The sequence below is a fragment of the Gopherus flavomarginatus genome, chromosome 7 (assembly GCF_025201925.1).
Source record: "Gopherus flavomarginatus isolate rGopFla2 chromosome 7, rGopFla2.mat.asm, whole genome shotgun sequence".
Lineage (NCBI taxonomy): Eukaryota > Metazoa > Chordata > Testudines > Testudinidae > Gopherus > Gopherus flavomarginatus.
Genome location: NC_066623.1, coordinates 83,397,854 through 83,419,047, shown reverse-complemented (window position 1 = coordinate 83,419,047; position 21,194 = coordinate 83,397,854). Strand labels below are relative to the sequence as shown.

General features: G+C 46.4%; 1 protein-coding gene across 1 annotated transcript in view; it reads left to right on the top strand.

The window, feature by feature from the left end:
- Positions 1 to 21,194, top strand: part of BRDT (bromodomain testis associated) — a 42,384-nt gene that overhangs the window by 5,004 nt on the left and 16,186 nt on the right. Inside the window, exons 3-10 of the mRNA XM_050962120.1 lie at positions 1,717 to 1,895; positions 3,290 to 3,652; positions 4,997 to 5,125; positions 5,387 to 5,575; positions 13,898 to 14,082; positions 14,156 to 14,445; positions 14,548 to 14,661; positions 17,532 to 17,672. Of these exons, the coding sequence (XP_050818077.1) occupies positions 1,717 to 1,895; positions 3,290 to 3,652; positions 4,997 to 5,125; positions 5,387 to 5,575; positions 13,898 to 14,082; positions 14,156 to 14,445; positions 14,548 to 14,661; positions 17,532 to 17,672 (1,590 nt within the window). The remainder of the gene's footprint in view (positions 1 to 1,716; positions 1,896 to 3,289; positions 3,653 to 4,996; positions 5,126 to 5,386; positions 5,576 to 13,897; positions 14,083 to 14,155; positions 14,446 to 14,547; positions 14,662 to 17,531; positions 17,673 to 21,194) is intronic.

The window sequence follows — 21,194 nt, the reverse complement described above, 5'->3', positions numbered from 1 at the left end:
ACCCTAGAAGACCATAAGCCTCCATGCTTGAAAGCCTCATGTGAAGCAGAATAAGGGATCCTCATTATGTTGAGTGTCTACACGAATGCCACACTTCTCCCATTTACTCAAAAGTATGTGCCATCACTGCCTGGCTATTGCCTAATCCAGATATAAAGTGTCCTTGGAACATTTGGCACTTAAATATATAAACTTTCGTGGCACTTTTTCTCAGCACAAGTGCTAGCCAAATTACTGATGTTCCTCCATGAACCTCCCTAAGGAAAGTTTAGTTTCTCTTTAAGACTGGCTTATTCTCATTTTTGATACTGAACAGGACCAGGCCAGACACCTTAAAAGGGCTAGAGTGGCAGTGAAAAATTACCAGTGCTGACAACAGCCACACTACCCTGGAAGTCTATACAAGTGGTAGCTAGGAAGAAAGCTGGCTCCTAGGGATAACTCCAGCTTTCCTTTCCATCCTCTTTGAGAAGATTGTGCAGGACAATGAGTTAATTTTGATGCCTCATCTTTGTGCCATTCAATCTTACATTAAATTCTTCATTAACGAGGTGCTACTGTAAATGAATCTTACTGCTTTAGAGCTGGTATCAAGATTCAGTTTCAATAAGTCACCTATCAAGATTATTCATACACTGACACCCATCTCAGGGAGATTCTCTTCCACAATCTGTTTCAAAGATCTTAAGGACTTCATGTGGAATAACTAATGTCCTGCGATAACCTACCCAACTTCTCTTGCTTATCACCACAACATGTTCTGCTCTGAGAACCATCTCTTAATGTTTGGCCGAGCTAATATTTTATTGTCACACCTTTTGGCAGGCCTTTGATTTTTAGGGTCACCTTAAAGGAACATCTGCCTCTACACTGAACCTTCAATCAGACTTCACATGGGAGATTTCTGAGGGCAGCCACTTGCAGTACACAACAATAAATCAGTGTTGCTTGAACTCCTCAAGTTTAATAATTAGCTTGCTTAAATAGTCTTACAGAATCTCTTTTCCAAGCTGACTACCTAAGTGCTTCTCCAAATTAGTAAACTTACTTTTGGAATATTGGGCTCTTAGTAGAACTTAAATTATAGAGAGGATTTCTGTCATCACTGTTTATCGGGTATCTGTTTCTAGTTCTAGTACTACTTCTATTCTACATTTTTAAATCCAAATGACAGACCTCAATGGAGAAATTCTATTTCCAAGAATAGAGACCTAAAAAAGCCCATGTCTCTGGAAAAAAAGATGATTTAACTAACTATTGCTTTCAAAGATAAATAGTTTAGTTCAGTTTTTTTTTCAAGGACATTAACTCAGTTGAAGACTCTTGGGGGCACTATGGCTCCACTGCTGAACTAGCACTGCAGATCTAAACCAGGAGAGTCCTCATCTGGTCTTAGGAGCATGGATGCAAGAATAGTAATTGTTGCACTTATGTATAGCTCCAGAGAGCACCAACTGCAAGTAAGTATTTGGTCAATTGAAAATAAGACCATGTAGCCTTTGGGCCTATGAACAGGAGCTTTGTGGAAGGAAATATTATGACTGGCATGTAAAGATGGGGCTTTGATACATTCATCAATGGGATTATGACTAAGTTGCCTGCAATGACAGGAGACTGGACCTGATGACCTGGAAGATCTCTTCTATAAGCACATAGGACTGGAATTGTTGGGACACCAAAGTACACATCTCAGTGTAAATTGGTTTGATTTATTAGGAGCTCAGCTGCCTGATTCAGGAGTTTGTACCACTAAGCAAAATCAACTGCAGAAGCAACTTGAAAGCATTGTTAAGCAGCCTCACGTGATGACTCCAGTACCACAGCAGCTTGTGCTAGCCCCTCTGTCAATGGCCCAGTCGACTACCTTCATGTCAGCCACACTACCTATAATAAAAGTAAGTTACCTTTTGAATACTGGCTTCTAAATGAAAGTAGATTGATACTGTCTGAGGCAGTAGTTGGCACATCCATGTATAGTGTGGATCACAATGCACAAAACTAATGGAACACAATTTAACATTGTGCACTGTGAATAAACACAACCTATTTATCTTGCATCTTACAAAGTGTAGATTTTTTTTATACACAATTTCTGATCTCTCGAATAAGTGGGGCAGCACTAATTACAGAGTATAGAGCAGAGGTTGAGTCAAAATGTAGGGTTACTGCATATTTAAATCTTGGTGTTTTTGCTTTTCTTTGTGCTCAGGTGAGTTAATGAATGTGTTCTTTTCTTTTTTAGAAAGATAGTTTGAGAGACTAGTAGCTTTGCTCTATGTTGAGTTAAAGGTGGTTTCCCACTATGGGGACAGATCTCTGCTTAACTTCAAAATTAAATATTCAAAAGGAACTGACCTAGTTTTAATGCAAACTAAGTCCATGATATGATGGAAATGTTCAGTTTTCAAAATAACCATACTGCCTGTTAAATCTACAACAGAATAGTTATCTTAAACAACTTTTGTATGAGCTACCTAGGGCAGCCCTGAGGATTCAGGGGGCCTGGGGCAAAGCAATTTCGGGGTCCCTTCCGTAAAGAAAAGTTGCTATACTACAGAATACTATAGTCTCGTAGGGGCCCCTGCTGGGCCTGGGGCCTGAAGCAAATTGCCCCGCCCCTGGGCAGCCCTGGAGCTACCAGAAACAACTGCTGCTATCTGGACCTGTGTGTGAAAACATGCCATTTTGGTTAGATCAAACCATCTCATATCAACTAGCTTTGTTTCAAGTATTCCAACTGGAAACATGCATGCTCTCTCCCAACCTTTTTCCGAAAAGTAAAAATATGTATCTGAGTGTCTTAGTGAGTTAGTGGCAAAGTGCATATATTGTCTCTCTTCCAAACCAGAGGCAGCACAATTTTAGACACAACCTAAGAGCTAAAAACTTATTATACTCATGGCCTCTAATTAGGCCTCAAATACTAGAGTGCAGGAATATTTGTATTTGCTGGTGACTGACTGTTGTAATATCAAATTCATAATCTAGTAACTTTTTTGAGATTTTACCCTGCTCAAGTGACGGCAGAATAAATTAAACTGTAGTACACTTTTCTTCCAACTCTAACGAAAGCCTTACACTTTGATGCTAGATTGTAACACTTTGCTGAAAATGTGGGTCTTAAATATAAAATTATAGAAATAAGTTCAACAGTTGTAGAGAGAAAATACAGAAGTTTGTCTAAAAAAACCAAACAACTAAACAAAAGTTTCTTTTACTATTTTATTGTGGAATTGTGCAATTCTAGTTACTTGAAATAGTCTATGTAAACTTTTTTTTTGTTTTCTAGGTTAAAAAGGGTGTGAAAAGGAAGGCTGATACTACTACAATATCCACAGCAAGCTGTGAATCTTCTCCAGCACTTAATGAACCAAAAATTGCTAAAATATCATGTAGAAGAGAAAGTGAACGTAGTGTACCAGACAGTTATCTAAAGAAAGACTTGCCAGATTCTCAACAGCCACTTGAAGTTGTCAAAAATGTTCAATTATCAGAACAACTAAAGCATTGTAGTGAAATCCTTAAAGAAATGTTTGCAAAGAAACATGCATCATATGCTTGGCCTTTCTATAAACCTGTAGACATTACTGCTGTGGGGCTCAATGACCACCCTGATACCGTGAAATGCCCTATAGATCTTGGAACTATTAAGGTAAGGGGTTTTGGCTAGATTCACAACTCTGGTTTATTCTCCTGTGTAGGGAATTTATGGTCATAAATTAAATCTTTTAAATTGAATCTAAAAATGTCATGAAGACTTGGTTCTTTAAGGAAAGTAAACCGAGGCACAAAGACTGCATATCCTGTTGTACATAGTGTCTTATGGTTATTTCATGTTGATTAACTGGTAAAGTAACTAGTTTGCTTGCTTGTAGGGTGAACTGAGCTTAAAAATTAGTAAAAGGGCTTAAGTTACAGTAAAGACTTTCACTCAAGCAAATGTCTAGTGGTGATGCAAGCTTTCCAAGTCTCTAGCCTATCTGTATAAAGCCATCGGGGCACATGTCAAAGTACCTTTTGGGTCACCTTTATATATGATTACTGTTAGCATATATAAAAAAGGTATGTCTCTATCGCTTTCCCATCACTTAAGCATCACTCTAGCCCTTCAGACTCACTCTCATGATGCAGTCTGAAACCGCAGACACCCAGATGTCTCAACTGTGTAAGCTCCCTGTTTTGTCTTGAACTTAACTGCTCCCCTGTCTTAAGTGGTAGGGAGATAATTCAAACTTTGTCATGTTTGTCCCCATTTATAAGAAACAAAATAAGTCCTTTAGACAGTGTAGTCAATGACTGGAAAAAATGGATACCTATTTTTATAAAATGTTGCTTTGTAAAGTTGGGTTCCCAGACCCTAATTTAGCTACCTAAATAAGTGGCCTATGTTTCAGAAGAGTTGAGAACTTAATGGCTCCCTCTGACTACAATGGAACTGTTGGATACCCAGTTCTTCTGAAAATTAGGCCACTTATTTAGGTAGCTAAACTGGGGTCTGGGAACCCAACTTTAAGTGCCCATATTTTTTTTTTTTATGGATTGGAAAACCTTGGCCTGGATTTATTTACAGAGTATTTCAGTCATCTACGTGACTTACAATACAAATTAAATAAATGCAGATTCCTTATAATCTATAACTGAACATTAGCTAAAGGTGTTTGGTACTATAACAAAGTTTTTAGTTATTCAAAGTTCGTTAGTTTCATAGCTTTAAGTTATATTGCTGACAGTTAATATTTGCAACAGAATATTGTAAGTCAGAAGAGGCTATGTGGTATATGAAGTTATGTGGTGTTTGGTTTGTGTTTTTTTGTTTACTTTTTAATGTTTTTTGCAGCTTCTGCAGTATGGTAACCCTACTGCACCAGATTTATTCTGATGCTGGAAGTGTCAATTTTCCTTCACCACTTATTTTTGGCGTTAGTCCCAGATACATAGTCTGTATCTGGCGTTTTAGATCTAAACTTTTTAACTTCATTATTCTGTTTCCTCATAGAAGAAAATGGATAACTATGAATATAAAGATACACAAGAGTTTGCTGCAGATATTAGATTAATGTTTATGAATTGCTACAAATACAACTCTCCAGACCATGAAGTGGTTGCTATGGCAAGAAAACTGCAGGTGAGTTATCACTTAATAAATGAAACTGTGAGAAGTCCTTGTGGCACCTTAGAGACTAACAAATTCTGGACCATCTAAGGTTCCCACTGTAGAGCCGTTCTGGTAATGGGTCTTGGAGTACTAGCTTCTGAGAGAGGAGAAATCTGTTGGGTGCTAGGTGACCTGTGATCATTCTAGGACATCTAGATCAATATAATGAGATCAGTAAAGATGATATACTCTCCTATAAAGAGGTCCAACTTTTTTTAATTTATATTTTAGGATATCTTTGAGATGCAATTTGCCAAAATTCCAGATGAACCTGTTGCAAGTATACCACCGTCACAACCCAAAACAGAAATAGCAAGTGCTTTTTCTAGTGAAAGCAGCAGTGATGACTCCTCTGAAGAAAGATCATCTGAAGATTCAGAAGAGGAAAGAACACGACGCCTTGCAAAGCTTCAGGAGCAAGTAAGCAACAATGCTCTGTACAAAGTGCACGACTATCGTAGCCTGCGGTGGCTCTCGTTCACATGTATCCATTCTAAGGTCTAGAACCATGAGCTGTCTGTAAAGAGTTTATTTTAAATGTATGTACAAAAAGGTGCATTATCCTCTTGTGTGGTAGCACATTGTGCTGTGGTTACTTTGTGGGAGATGGCAGGTTCTCTAACAGCAGGCTTAACTTCTTACATACTGGCTTCAGAGCCTTCAGTAGGCTGTTGTTGGTTGTTTGAATAGGGTATCTGCTACCGGGGTGTGTGTGTGTGTTTTTTTTTTTAAATGCATTGGATTAAAATTTCAAAAGTGCCTAAATCCAGTTGGTATTGCCTTGTTCTGTAGCCCTGATCGCATTGGGCTCTTTGCACCTCTCAAGCAGTTGAAGAGGGAGCCAGTTAGCATCAAGACAAGTCACTTAGGGCAGTGGTTTTCAAACTGTGGGTCACAACCCTGTTCATGGTTGCAGAATGGAAGGCACTGGGTTGCAGTGGCTCTGGTTAGCGCCACCGACTGGGCCATTAAAAGTCCCATTGGTGGTGCTGCCTGGCAAAGGCAGGCTAGTCCCTATCTGTTCTGACACCACACTGTGCCCAGTGGTTCCTGGCCAATGGGAGCTGGAGGGGATGGTGCTTCTGCGTAGGAGCTGGACCTGAATTTGAGAGTGTTCAAGTTCTGTGGAAAGCAGGTTAATAAGAAGCTAGGCTACATTAGACTATTGCAAACAAGATTGTGAAGTTTTTCTACTGATCACTGCTGGGTGTGCCTGTCTGAGGAACAATATCAGTAGGAATTATTCTGGCATAGTGTAACGATCATAGGTCAAATCTAAAAATTTATTGCAAATCTAAGGGAATGTAATTAATTTGACACTGTCTTCGCCTCCTAATTCAAGAGGAGGCTGCATGCAGACTCTCTCTCATCCACAACCTCCAAATCCTAAGAATGAATAAGGCTACTATATTTTCAGTCTCCTCGCAGGCAAGAAAGCATCAGTGATAAGTTGTTTAAATTTTGTTAAGGGTTTAAGTTTCAGAGGTGCAATTAATTTATAAAGTTGGAAAGTCAACAGCTCCTCTATTTTCTGTCAGTTTACAGTGTTGATAGCCTTCATAAAGGGACTGCTACCTTAGTATCATCTTACTCTTTTTTAAAAAAAATATATAATTTATTGAATTTTAATGAGCATTGCCACTGTGAGAGTCCATCAGGACAATTACTGGTCTTCTTCTTCTTCGAGTGATTGCTCATATCCATTCCAGGTAGGTGTGCGCGCCGCACGTGCATGTTTGCCGGAAACTTTTTACCCTAGCAACTCCAGTGGGCCGGCAGGTCGCCCCCTAGAGTGACGCCACTATGGCACTTGATATATACCCCTGCCAGCCCGCCCGTTCCTCAGTTCCTTCTTACCGCCGTGTCGGTTGCTGGAACTGTGGAGTGTGGCTTGCTGTCCTCCACGTCCCTAGCTTTCCCTTGTACACTGTTAGTAGTTGTAGTTGTAAATAGTTTCAAAAACAGTTTAAGGTAGTATAGTAGTTAGTTGTTTGTTGTATATAGTTGTAGAACTTATTCGCGGGATGGGCCGTTGCCCTGCCCGGCACCGGGCTCATGCCTGGTTCGCAGGGCTTCAAGCAGTGCTCAGCATGCAAGAAGCCGATGCCGACTAGCGATCCCCACGACGCGTGCCTCAAGTGCCTGGGGGAATCGCACATCACTGAAGTGTAGTATCTGCAAGGCCTTTAAGCCTCGCACAAAGAAGGAGAGGGATCAAAGACTCCGCGCTCTCCTAATGGAAGCGGCACTGACTCCGGTACCGGCAGCACAACCGGCCACCTCTACTCCGGCACCAGACCGTGCCGGCACTGGAAAGACTCCCCGGCACCGTCCATCCCTGGCACCGGGAACCGATCCAAGACCCTCGACGTCTGCAACACCATCTAGGCAGGCTCGAGTGGAACACCCGGCACCTACCTTGGCCGCGGCACCGCCTGCAGGGCTGCTGTCGACTCCGGGCCCAGAAGGTCCATCGAGTCTGGCCCCTCCTAGCTCCCCCTTGAGATCGGGGGTCGAGCTGTTAGTCCCATCTATGCCGGAGACCTTCGCCTCAGCACGGGACTTGATAGCGCTCACTGAGCCATCGGAGCCTCAAACCACAGTACCCCTGGGGCGGGTAACCTCCAGAGGCAAGCCAATGCTGAGAGCGCTGTCTCCGGAGTCCAGGCACCGATCGCCCCGGAGACGTGAACGCTCGCGCTCGGGGCGCCGCTCGCAGTCCCGGTACCATTCTCCTCGGCGGTACCGGTCGCACTCGCGGCGCCGGTCAGCATCTGCACGGTCCCGGTATGGCTCCTCTTACCACCGGCACCGAGGCTCTAGGAGCCATTCACCTCGGCGTTCAGCTCCTCGGTCGACCTCCCGGCACCACGTCGGTGGCAGGTCCCGGTCCCCAATGCCATTCTGGCACCACGCTGAACACAGATCGCTGTCCCGCTCTCGGCACTGACCTCGAGGCAGATCCCGATCCGGATCCCGGAACCGACTACCACACCATTCCCGGTCCCGATCCCGGCACCGGTACGACTCACGGTACCGATCCTCGGCACCGAGGAGATCGTTGGCGTATAGAGAGGTCTATCAACCTGGCTCGGCGCCTCCATGGCCTTCAAGGGAACCATCCATGTCCTCTCAGGCGGAGAGCGCCTATTCGCTGGGGCAGGACAGACACGCGGCCCTGTTTCAGGACCCTTCGCCTCAAGAATAAGGGCCTCAGCAGTGGGGGTTTTGGACCCCCTGGGCATACCGCCAAGCCCAGGGTCCACAACATATTACTCCCCACCCTGCGGCGGAACGCAGGCCACCAGAGGCAACGGTGTCTCGACCCCCTCCTTCCCCGGAAGCCGAGGACAGGTCCAGCCACCAGGACCCAGAGCTCCCTCCAGAGACGGAGGTGCAGCCCCAGACAGAACCCCCCATGGACGCTCTGCTGCCAGGGGTCTCCTCGTCGTCTTCCCCTGATGAGGCGGTGGCAGGTACCTCGTCCTCCAGCCCTCCCCCTCTAGATCTTAGGGCACATCAGGACTTCCTCAGGCGCGTGGCGCAAAACCTGGACATACAAGCAGAGGAGGTCTCTGAAATCGAGGACCCGGTGGTGAGCATCCTCTCCGCCGATGCACCCACCAGAGTGGCCCTGCCCTTCATCAAGACTATTCAGGCCAACGCCACCACTATCTGGCAGTCACCGGCCTCCATCCCTCCAACCGCTCGAGGAGTGGAAAGAAAGTACATGGCCCCCTCTAAGGGCTATGAATACTTACACGTTCACCCAACACCCTGCTCCCTTGTGGTCCAGTCGGTGAACGACAGGGAGTGCCATGGTCAAGAGGCCCCAGCGCCCAAGTCTAAGGAGGCGAGGCGGATGGACCTCCTGGGCCGTAAGGTCTATTCAGCGGGGGCGCTACAGCTCAGGGTCTCGAACCAGCAGGCCTTCCTTAGCCGCTACTCTAACTCCTGGGTAGCGGTGGGCAAATTACAGAGCTGTTACCGCAGGACGCGCGTCAGGAATTTACCACCATTCTTGACGAGGGCAAAAAGGTAGCGAGGACCTTGCTGCAAGCCTCCTTAGATGCTGCGGACTCGGCCGCTCGGACCCTTGCCTCAGGGCTTACGATGCGCCGCATTTCCTGGCTCCAGGTCTCTGGCCTTCCGCCAGAGCTCCAGCATACTATCCAGGACCTCCCCTTCGAAGGTCAGGGCCTGTTTTCTGATAAGACAGACCCCAGACTAAAGGACCTGAAGGACAATAGGGTCATCATACGGTCTTTGGGGATGCATACGCCTGCGACACAGCACAGGCCCTTCTGACAGCAGAACCAACAGCAGCAGCATCGGCCGTATCCTCAGTTCCGCCCGCGGCAGGACCTTAATAGGCGCCGCGGCAGGAACAGTAGGCGCAGACAGTCGGGTGGCCAAACGGGGCAAAACCAAGGCTCCGCCAAGGCCCCACCCGGACCCAAGCCTTCATTTTGAAGGTGCGCCTGAGGGTGCAGTACCAGTTTCCCCTTCTGATCCTTCCCCGCAGTTTTCCAACCGTCTTTCGTTTTTCCTCCAGGTGTGGACCCAAATAACATCGGACCATTGGGTCTTGCGCACTGTACAGGCCGGTTACCGCCTGCAGTTTTCATCGCCCCCCCCCCCCCCCACTCCCCACCCTCGTCCCTCTTCAGGGACCCCTCTCACGAGCAATTCCTCCGTCAGGAGGTGCAGATGCTCCTCGACAAGGGAGCCATAGAGGAGGTTCCAGAGAGCGAGAAGGGAAAGGAGTTTTATTCCCGCTACTTTCTAATCCCCAAGTCCAAGGGGGGCCTCTGGCCTATCCTCGACCTGCGGGAACTCAACAAGTATATGGTGAAGTTGAAGTTCCGTATGGTATCCCTTGGGACCATCATCCCATCCCTGGATCCTGGAGATTGGTACGCCGCCCTCGACATGCAGGACGCTTACTTCCATATCGCCATATCTCCCCAGCACAGGCGTTTCCTTCGCTTTGTGGTCGACCGCCAGCATTATCAATTTGCGGTCCTCCCGTTTGGCCTCTCTACGGCCCCGAGGGTGTTCACGAAATGCATGGCAGTCGTCGTCGCATATCTTTGGTGCGGCTGCATTCACGTGTTCCCCTACCTCGACGACTGGCTGGTCCGGGGCACATCGGAGCTGCAGGTCCGCGACCACGTCCACAGGATCAGCAGCCTCTTTGCTGCCCTAGGCCTCGTGATCAACGTGGACAAGTCTACTCTGCTCCCTACGCAGAGGATAGAGTTAATCGGGGCCGTTCTGGACTCTAACCTGGCCAGGACCTTGCTACCCTTGCCCAGGTTCCAGTTGCTAACGGCCATCATTCTGCACTTGCAGGCGGCCCCGCTGACCTCTGTAAGAACATGTCTGGCCCTCCTGGGACATATGGCGGCCTGTACGTTCGTGACAGCGTATGCCCGACTCCTCTGCATGAGACCTCTTCAATCTTGGCTCATCGCACAGTACCGGCCGGCCAGACATTCATTGGACACAGTTGTCACCGTCCCCCAAGGGTACTGGACTCCCTTCGGTGGTGGCTGGATCAGTCCGTAGTCTGTGCAGGGCTCCCGTTCCATCCGCCCTAACCCTCGGCATCCCTGACGACGGACGCCTCAGATCTGGGCTGGGGGGCGCACAGAAGCGCTCGGAGGACTCAGGGCCTGTGGACCCCTCAGGAGCTGGACCTCCACATCAACATACGGGAGTTGAGAGCGGTCCGTCTTGCTTGACAAGCGTTCGTCCATCACCTTCAAGGTCGTTGTGTCGCGGTGTTCACTGACAACACGACGACCATGTTCTACATCAACAAGCAGGGCGGCACCTGGTCCTCTCCCCTATGTCACGAGGCGATGCAACTCTGGGAATTTTGCATAGCCCATGCCATTCACCTTTCCGCCTCCTATCTCCCGGGAGTACGGAACACTCTAGCGGATCGACTGAGCAGGTCCTTCTGCTCACACGAGTGGTCCCTCCGCCCGGACGTCGCCCTCACTCTTCCAGAGGTGGGGTTGTCCCCGGATGGACCTCTTCGCATCCAGGGAGAACAGGAAATGTCAGACATTCTGCTCCTTTCAGGGTTGGGAGCCGGGGTCAATAGCGGATGCCTTCCTTATCCCATGGGCGACCCATCTGTTTTACGCATTCCCTCCCTTTCCACTAGTACACAGGGTCCTCCTCAAGGTGCACAGGGACAGAGCTCGCGTGATTCTGATAGCTCCAGCGTGGGCCAGGCAACATTGGTACCCCATGTTGCTGGACCTCTCAGTAGCCAACCCAGTTGCGCTGCCCCTTCATCTGGACCTGATCACCCAGGACCACGGCAGGCTCTGTCACCCGGACCTTCGGCCTCTGCACCTTACGGCATGGCTCCTGCGTGGTTGACCGGTTCCGAGTTACGCTGCTCTACCCCGGTTCGGGAGGTTCTCCTGGGCAGTAGGAAGTCTTCCACCAGGGCTACTTACTCGGCTAAGTGGAAGCGTTTCTCCTGTTGGTGTTCGGAGAAAGGTTTTCTCCCTACGGAGGTTCCCATCACCATTATTCTGGACTACATCTGGTCCCTCAAGGCCCAGGGTCTGGCGTTATCGTCCCTTCGTGTTCACCTAGCAGCTATCTCCACGTTTCATCCCAGAGGGGACGGCCGTTCTGTCTTCTCCCACCCTATGGTGGCGAGATTCCTGAAGGGGCTGGAATGTCTCTATCCACAGATCCGCCCTCCTGCCCCTTCATGGGATCTCAACCTGGTCCTAACTCGGCTCATGGGCCCTCCATTTGAGCCGTTAGCAACTTGCTCCCTGCTCTACTTCTCATGGAAGACCACCTTCCTAGCGGCCATCACCTCAGCTAGACAGGTGTCGGAACTACGGGCCCTCACAGTAGATCCCCCCCGTATACGGTCTTCCATAAAGACAAGGTGCAGCTGAGACCACACTCTGCCTTTCTACCCAAGGTGGTCTCAGCTTTTTCACATTAACCAGGAGATCTTCCTCCCCGTCTTTTTCCCAAAGCCCCATTCGTCCCGCGGGGAGCAACAACTCCACTCGCTAGATGTTTGTCGGGCGCTAGCGTTTTATGTGGACAGGACCAAACCGTTCCGCAAGTCCCCCCAGCTATTTGTGGCGGTAGCGGACCGGGTCAAGGGACTACCGATTTCCTCGCAGAGGATATCTTCCTGTGTTACCTCCTGTATCAGGACCTGTTATGACCTGGCCCACGTTCCTGCGGGCCGTGTAACTGCACACTCCACCAGGGCACAGGCGTCATCGCTGGCCTTCCTTGCCCGCGTGCTGATCCAAGACATTTGTAGGGCGGCGACTTGGTCATCGGTCCACACATTCGCTTCCCATTATGCCCTGGTCCAGCAGTCCAGAGATGATGCGGCCTTTGGCTCTGCAGTGCTCCATGCTGCGACTTCTTACTCTGACCCCACTGCCTAGGTAAGGCTTGGGATTCACCTACCTGGAATGGATATGAGCAATCACTCGAAGAAGAAAAGACGGTTACTCACCTTTGTAACTGTTGTTCTTAGAGATGTGTTGCTCATATCCATTCCACACCCGCCCTCCTTCCCCACTGTCGGAGTAGCCGGCAAGAAGGAACTGAGGAGCGGGCGGGCCGGCAGGGGTATATATCAAGTGCCATAGTGGCGCCACTCTAGGGGGCGACCTGCCGGCCCACTGGAGTTGCTAGGGTAAAAAGTTTCCGGCAAACGTGCACGCGCGGCGCGCACACCTACCTGGAATGGATATGAGCAACACATCTCGAAGAACACCAGTTACAAAGGTGAGTAACCGTCTTTTTTTTTTTTTTTTTTTTGCATCTCTGTCAAGATGCACAAATTCTGGCTAAAGTCCAGAGAAGTGCTACAAAATCTAATGAAAGGTGGATGGGTTTTACCTCTAAATTTCAGTGTGCTGAGCTACTTAATTTGGAGAAGATGACTACTCAAGCAGTATCAGGATGTGTGTTCTCCATTTTGCTGAGGGCTGGGGGATTAATTGATTATCACCATTACTTCCGCTTAACGGTTCTGCAGCAAACTATCCAGCTAATGTCTCAGCTGGACTTCTTATCCATCCTTTCCTCTTTTAATCCCTATGTGATGTAAACTGGTCCTTTTTTTTTCTTTTCTTTTTTCTTTTTTTAACTTGGACAAAACATGCGTTTGTCTCTGCAGGTGTTGTTGTATAGTTCCAGCTGATTATGTCGAAGCCAGCACTTTTGTCTTGGTTTCAGTATAATTGTCTGTCTAGACTACCAGACTTCCAAAATAGCTTGGACTTATTATGTGAAGACTCTGCCCCCCCATCCTCTCTAAACTACCTTGCACAGAACCACCTCATAGGAGGTGGGAAGTGGTGCACTGAGACACTTGAGCCCCAAGTTTTTCACGCTAAAGAAGAGCTTTGGGATGTTCCTGCAGGAAGACAGATTTTTTTTAATTGATTGATTGATTGAAAGCCTGGGAGGAGGAGGATGGCAAGAGACAACCCTCATGTGCACATGTACCTGCTACAAATGTTCTCCCTCTAATGTAAGCCCCCATTTTCCAAAGCTCCCCTCATTCTGTTTATTTTACCTTCCAAAATCTTGTTACACCACTGAGTAAACACCCTGCCCAGCTGCCAAAACTCTTCCATGGCCTTCAGGACCAGTTTCTCCCTCCCCAGTATTTTTCCTGTAATGACTGTCAAGATGCTTAGTTTCTTTCCTTCTTTTCTTTGACAGCTTAAAGCTGTTCATCAGCAGTTGCGGGCTTTGGCCAAAGCCTCCTTGCCCAAGCTGAGGAAGAAAAAAGGAAAGCCTAAAAAGGGGAAGAGAGGCAAAGAAAAATCCAAGCACACACATGTGAATCTAAAGAAGAAAAAGCTAAAGCAAAAAAAGAAACTGAAGAAAAAACTGTCTTTAAATATGTAAGTGTGAGGGTTGTGTGGGTGACAAATTATTTTAAATTGCTCTCAATGCAGTAAACTCTCTCTCTTGCAGTAAGTCAAAGAAAACAAAGCAGCAAGTCTCATTGGCACGTAAATCAGAAGATGAGGATAGTGCCAAGCCTATGAATTATGATGAAAAAAGGCAGTTGAGTTTGGACATAAATAAACTTCCTGGAGATAAGCTTGGAAAAGTAGTATATATAATACAGTCAAGAGAGCCTTCACTGAGAAACTCTAATCCTGATGAGATAGAAATAGACTTTGAAACTTTAAAAGCATCAACACTTAGAGAACTAGAGAAATACGTGATGGCTTGTTTAAGGAAAAGACCAAGAAAACATGGTGTGTGTATATATATCATGGATAAATGCTACGCAATCTGTTTAGCCAGAATCTATTTTGGGTTTGGATGTAGCTCTTAATGTTTCTTTCTTTCACATACAGCTAAGAAACCAGACAAGTCAAAAGAAGAACTTAATTTTGAGAAAAAACAAGAGTTGGAAAAGAGGCTGCTGGATGTCAATGGGCAGTTAAACCCTAAAAAGCAAAACACCAAATGTAATGTGACCATTAGTTGTACTACTTTGTTCTTTATAATGCGATTTTCCTCCTGAGGTCTGTACTCTGATGTAACTGGTGGGATTTCTTCCTTTTAGAATATTAGAGGCACTAAGAGTTGCTAGCCGTCACTTTCTAACCTGCAAGAGTGGGGGATCTCTCCTACATTGTCCCAACTACACCACAACAGCAATTTTGTTGGTCAACTATATTTTTTTTCCTTCTGTCCCAGACTGTTACAGAACCTTTTCTGTAGCTTTTGTTAATATTTTTAGAAAACGTTATCCTGTGCCTCATGGGGTTAGCATCTCTCAAGCAATATGGGGTGCCAGTCAGACCATAAGAATTGCCAGTTGCACCAGCACAAAATTCTATATTGTGTGGCATCTTGCATCTGACAATGGCTAATGGCAAATGCTTCAGAAAAAGTTTCACTTAACCATGTTCCTCTTTTTCAAATCCTATTGTGGTGTGGTGGTGTGCATACTGAACTGGTTCTTTTCCACCTCCTTCATCCCTTCTTTCAGATGGTAAAGACACAGCCAAGTGCCTGCAAAAAGTGTGTAGTTAAAAATGGTCCATAAGAAATATTTTGGTCACTGGTTGCACCCAGCAGTTTCAGTGCAGTGGGGTCCAGGGAGAGTGGCACTTGAACTCTAGTGTCAGATTAAATTCAACAGTAATTCAGCCTGGAGGGTCTAATACTTCTGGAATGCATTGGTCAAGGGGTCATCTACAATTACAGCATTACCACTGTAATGCTTTGTGAAGACCCTACCTACGCTGACAGGAGAGCTTTGCCAGTTGGTCTAGTTAGTTATTGCCTTTTGGGAAGGTGAAGTACACCTCTACCTCGATATAATGCTGTCCTTGGGAGCCAAAAAATCTTACCGTGTTATAGGTGAAACCGCATTATATCGAACTTGCTTTGATCCACCAGAGTGCGCAGCCCTGCCCCCCTGGAGTGCTGCTTTACTGTGTTGTAGCCGAATTCATCTTCTATCGGGTCGTGCTATATCGAGGTAGAGGTATATATCGATGAGAGACACCCTCCCATTGATGTAGCGCTGTCTAGGCTGAGTTAGGTCAGTGTAACTCTGTCAGCCAGGGGTATGGACTACTAAGTTGGTAGTATAGACCAAACCTAAGAATCTGCATCAATGCCAGCCTCTCCAACTCCCACTGCTGCATTCTGTTGGAGTTGTGCTTTGATCCCTTCAAAGTACTAAGCTATGTCAGTTATGAAGGATGTGACAAGATGCATTCAGGCTAGGGCCGTCAAGCAACTAAAAAAATTAATCATGTGATTAAACAGTTCTTAAACATTTTTGGATATTCTACATTTTCAAATGTATTGATTTCAGTTACAACACAGAATACAAAGTATACGGTGCTCACTTTTTATTTATTTTTTATTACAAGTATTTGCACTGTAAAAATTTGTCAATTTACCTAATAGAAATACTGTACTGCAGTCTCTTTATCATGAAAGTTGAACTTACAATTGTAGAATTATGTGTAAAAACACTGCATTCAAAAATAAAACCTTGTAAAATTTTAGATCCTGCAAGTCCGCTCAGTCCTCCTTCTTGTTCAGCCAATAGCTAAGAGAAACAAGTTTCTTTACATTTACAGGAGGTAATGCTGCCTGTAAGAAAAAAGCAATGTCACCTGAAAGTGAGAACAGGTATTTGCAGCGCACTGTTGTAGCTGGTGTCACAAGATATTTACATGCTAGATGTGCTAAAGATTCATATGCCTCTTCATGCTTCAGCCATTGTTCCAGAGGACATGCTTCCATGGTGATGATGCTTGTTTAAAAAAATAGGGGGTTAATTAAATTTGACTTTACTCCTTAAGGGAGAGTAGTATGTCTGCTGCTCTGTTTTACCCTCATTCTGCCATATATTTCATGTTATTTTAGTCTTGGAAGATGAACCAGCACATGTAGTTCCTTTTAAGAACACTTTCACTGCAAATTTGACAAAATGCAAAGAAGGTACCAATGTGCGATTTTATAAAGATAGCTACAGGACTGGACCCAAGTTTTAAGAATCTGAAGTGCCTTCCAAAATCTGAGAAGGACAGGGTGTGGAACATGCTGTCAGAAGTCTTAAAAGAGTAACACTCCAATGAGGAAACTACAGAACCCGAACCACCAAAAAAAGAGAAGCCACCTTCTGCTGGTGGCATCTGACTCAGATAATAAAAATGACCCATGTGTTGGTCTGCATTGCTTTGGATTGTTATTGAGTAGAACCCATCATCAGCATGGACGCATGTGCCTTGGAATGGTGGTTGAAGCATGAAGGGACATATGATTCTTTAGCACATCTGGTACATAAATATCTTGCAATGCTGGCTATGACAGTGCCATGAACCCTGTTCTCACTGTCAGGTGACATTGTAAACAAGAATCAAACAACATTTCCTGCAAATTAAACCAACTTGTTTGTCTGAGCAATTGACTGAACAAGAAGTAGGACTGAGTGGACTTGCAGGATCTAAAATTTTACAAGGTTTTATTTTTGAATGCAGTTTTTTGTACATAATTCTACACTTGTATGTTCAACTTTCATGATAACGAGATTGCACTACAGTACTTGCAATAAGTGAATTGCAAACAGTTTTTTTACAGTGCAAATACTTTTAATCAAAATAAATATAAAGTGAGCACTGTACACTTTGTATTCTGTTGTAATTGAAATCAATATATTTGAAAATGTAAAAAAATCCAAAAATATTTAAATAAATGGTATTCTATTATTGATTAACAGTGATTAATTTTTTTAATCACTTGACAATCTACTTAACATATAGCACTGAAAGTCTTTATATATACTTTTTAACTTCCTTTTCTTATCTTTCAGCTGAAAATAACTCTATATCAAAGATTATTGGTGGACCAAGGCGATTGAGTGAGAGTAGCAGCAGCAGCTGCTCCTCAGACTCTAGCAGCAGCAGCACTAGCAGTGATTCTAGCTCTTCAGATACCAATGACTCTGAATCAGGTCAGATAACCTCATTGTATAGCATTTGCCTCTTGAGATACAGGACCTGATGCCTCAGAATTTACAAAAGAAGCTTCAGTTTGCATACTTCTAGGCCTATAGACTTGCTGTATTTTCAAGGGTGCCATAGACTACTCAAATGCTATGAAGTAAAAATACTGAAACTTTTTTTACAGATAAAACTTCTCTAGAAAAGTATTTTATTTTTAAAGTAGCAAACTGAAATTGGGAATGACTACTTCTAGTAGCAAAATGTAAGTGTCTGTACTGGAGTGTGTAATAAACTATATGCTTGGTTACTGAAAGGTATTAAGCTCTCTTTAAAAGCATACTTTCATCTAATTCATATTTGTCTAAAAACTGTTGCCTATATGTTTGTAATGTGATTACTGTAATAGGATGACTAGAAATATTTTGTTTGTGTGTAGGCCTACAACCTAGCAGCAAAACTTTTTTTTTTTTTAATTTTATTTGATTTGAAAGAAAAATAAACTGGTAGGGAGGGATGAGGGCAAGTGTAGTACCTAAAACTCTTACCAATGGCTTTTCTAATGATCATACTCAGGGCTAGTGCAACCGTTTAGGCAACCTAGATGGTCGCCTAGGGTGCTAGGATTTGGGGGGTGGGGGGGCGCCTTTTTCTTTGGCAGTGACTGCGGCGGCTGGATCTTCAGCCACCCCAGTCACCGCCTGCATTTAGGCAGAGGGAGATGCGGCAGGAGGTCACGGGGAGGGCCGACCGCAGCAAGTAAGCGGAGCGGGGGGTTGGCACGCAGGGGAACTCCCAGCCCCAGCTCACCCCTGCCTCGCTGCTTCCCCGAGCACGCCGTGGCTGCTTCACTTCTCTCGCCTCCCAGGCTTGCAGCACGTAAGCTGATTAGTGCAGCAAGCCTGGGAGGTGGGACAAGTGAAGCAGCCACGGCATGCTCGGAGTGGAGGCAGAGCAGGGGTGAGCTGCCGCAGGTGGGGAGGTGGCCTTGGGTGGGGGTACGGGGGGGAGGGCGCAAGGTGGAAGTTTCGCCTAGAGCGCAAAACATCCTTGTAATGACCCTGATCATACTTCAGACTGATGTTTTCCAAAAAAACAAAGTTGGAGTTAATTGAATTTGTTTTTACAGTGTTCTGTTCTGAAATGCAATTCACAGTGCAGTCTGGATTGAAAACAATCCCAGACTGCTGAAAGATTGAGCGTCTTTGACTACTGTATGCATGAGGTGCATATCTGTGTGGTAGGAGAGGAATGAGACTTGTGGTGTTCCTTTGAACTTTCTCAACTGTTCAATATAAATGTATATAGTGGGTCTGTTTCATAAAGGAGAGCTCAATATTTAGGCCCTGTTTACACTTGGAAAATTTACATTGGGGGGGGAGTTCTTTTTCCCAATAATGTGTGTTAGCATCTAGTATAGAAGAGGGTTTAATTGGTCATTAACCTAGCTCATTTTTTTTCCAGAGTGGCCCTTGTCTTAGACTCTCTGTACACTGATTTTGGGGAACAAACTTAAAATTTATTCAAATTGCAAGTAAAGCTGCTATACATGAGATCCTCTGAAGGACTGACACACTCTGTCTTGCATAAAATGCTCACCCTTGCAGTTCACTGAACAATCAATGACTAGGATGACCATATTTCCCTGTGCTGAATATGGTAAAATTTACTCATATTCAAGGAAGTTCAACAGCAATCAATCAGAACTATGCAGCACAAATGTTCAAATTAACATTAAGTTGAGTGAGCCCCTATTAAAAAGAAATACTGCATAGTTGGATTCTTTTTATTTGCTTTCTTATCTTTAAGGCTTTAGGGTACACACGGGGAGAGCTCTCTCACTCACACACACGACGGAGGGTGACTGACTGACCAACCTGACCCTCCCTGCCTGGCACTCTATCTTTCGTGCCTGGCTGGGCCCCTAGACCAGACCCGCCTCATCTGGTGCTGTGCCTTCCCAAGGCAACACATGGGAGGGGGCACACAGGATCACATCCCCCCCCGCCCCGCCCCCTGCAGATTTCTGCCAGGGTTCACACCAAAATGTGGCCATCAGCAGCCTTTCAGCACTGTTCAGGAGGGAAGGGATAGGAGCTGCTTCCAGCCAGAGGGGAAAGGAAGGGATGACCTGGCCCATGTCTCTGCAGAGCTCATCCTTCCTCTCCTTTCCCACCCCTTCTGTGGCTGGAAGCAGCTTGTCCCTTCCTGCCCCTACAGTGTTCAAAGGCAGCAATGGCCAGTGACAAAACCCAGCTGTCTCCTGTCCCCTGCCCACAGCACAGGCAGGAAGGGGTTAAGCACTAAGGATGCATTGTGCACCAGGGCCCAGGGAACCAGGCTGCAGGAGCTTCAGTGAGCCTGGCCAGAGATATGGCTCAGCAGCAGAGTTGCCTAGGGGACGGAGCAGCCCCATGCTCCTTGGGGAGGGAACCTGGGTGGGTGGGTGTGTGAGAAAAGGATAAGTCCCTGCTGAGGGGGGAGGGGTGGCGCTGCTGTGGAGCCTGCAGGGTCGGGGTGTGAACAGGTTGGAAATTGCTCCCCACCTCTCCAGACCTTAGCTGAGGGGCAGAGAGGCTTCCATGTGCCAGCACTGTACGGGGCTTTGGCACACACAGAGCTTGGTTCCTACTGGCCAGCACCCCAGGCCAGAAAGTCTTGGGCTTTCCTGGGGTGCTGGCCCAGCCAGAGGCAGTGAGGGAAAGGAGGAGGCTGCCAGCCAGGCTGTTGGTAAGCTGAGCATTCCGACCAGGGGCTAGTTCTCTGGGGGGGGGTGCGATATGGGGGAGCAGCAGGGCTGGAGAGGGTGAAGGGACAAAGCAGGGAGAGGACAGCAAGAGGGGGGATCACATAAAGGCTCATGAGTGGGCAATAGAGGCGACATATAACTGCCTGCTGCCTAGTGCCTGTCTGCATGCACCAGCAGCTGCACGTTGCAGCCAGCACTGGCCAGAAATGGGATGGGGCGAGGCACTGCTGTCTGAGAGCCCGCACGCAGCAGGGGCTGTGCTGATGGACCAGCAGGGGCAGTGGCTGGGCCTGCATGCTGCAGCTTCACCCTGCCACCAGCCTTGTACACCCACCACCATCATTGGCCACTGGACGCTCCCGCTCAGCTGGTGGGAGGGCAGCTGGTGAGCAAGGATCTGGCCAGCAGCAAGACCCACCAGTACTGGTGGGAGGAGACAGAAAATACTGGACGATTTGCCCATTTTAAAGAAAGTAGGGACATCTGCAGTAGGGCTTAAATGCGAGACTATCCCTTTAAAAACAGGACATCTGGTTGCCCTATCAGCGTTAGTGAAAACCAGAACATCAAGCTCAATTTTTGAAACTTTCTGGGCTCTTCCAAACTACGTTAGTTGCCTGGAAGATGGAAGCATATTCTTTGGTGTAAAGGACTTTTTCTCTTGTAGCTGGAATTAATTTTCATGACCGGCACAACATTTCAGCCAGTTTTATATAGGCATCTATGTTCAAAATATAGTTAGTTCATCTTAAGGTGGCATTGACTCTAACTGGTCTGGGAATGC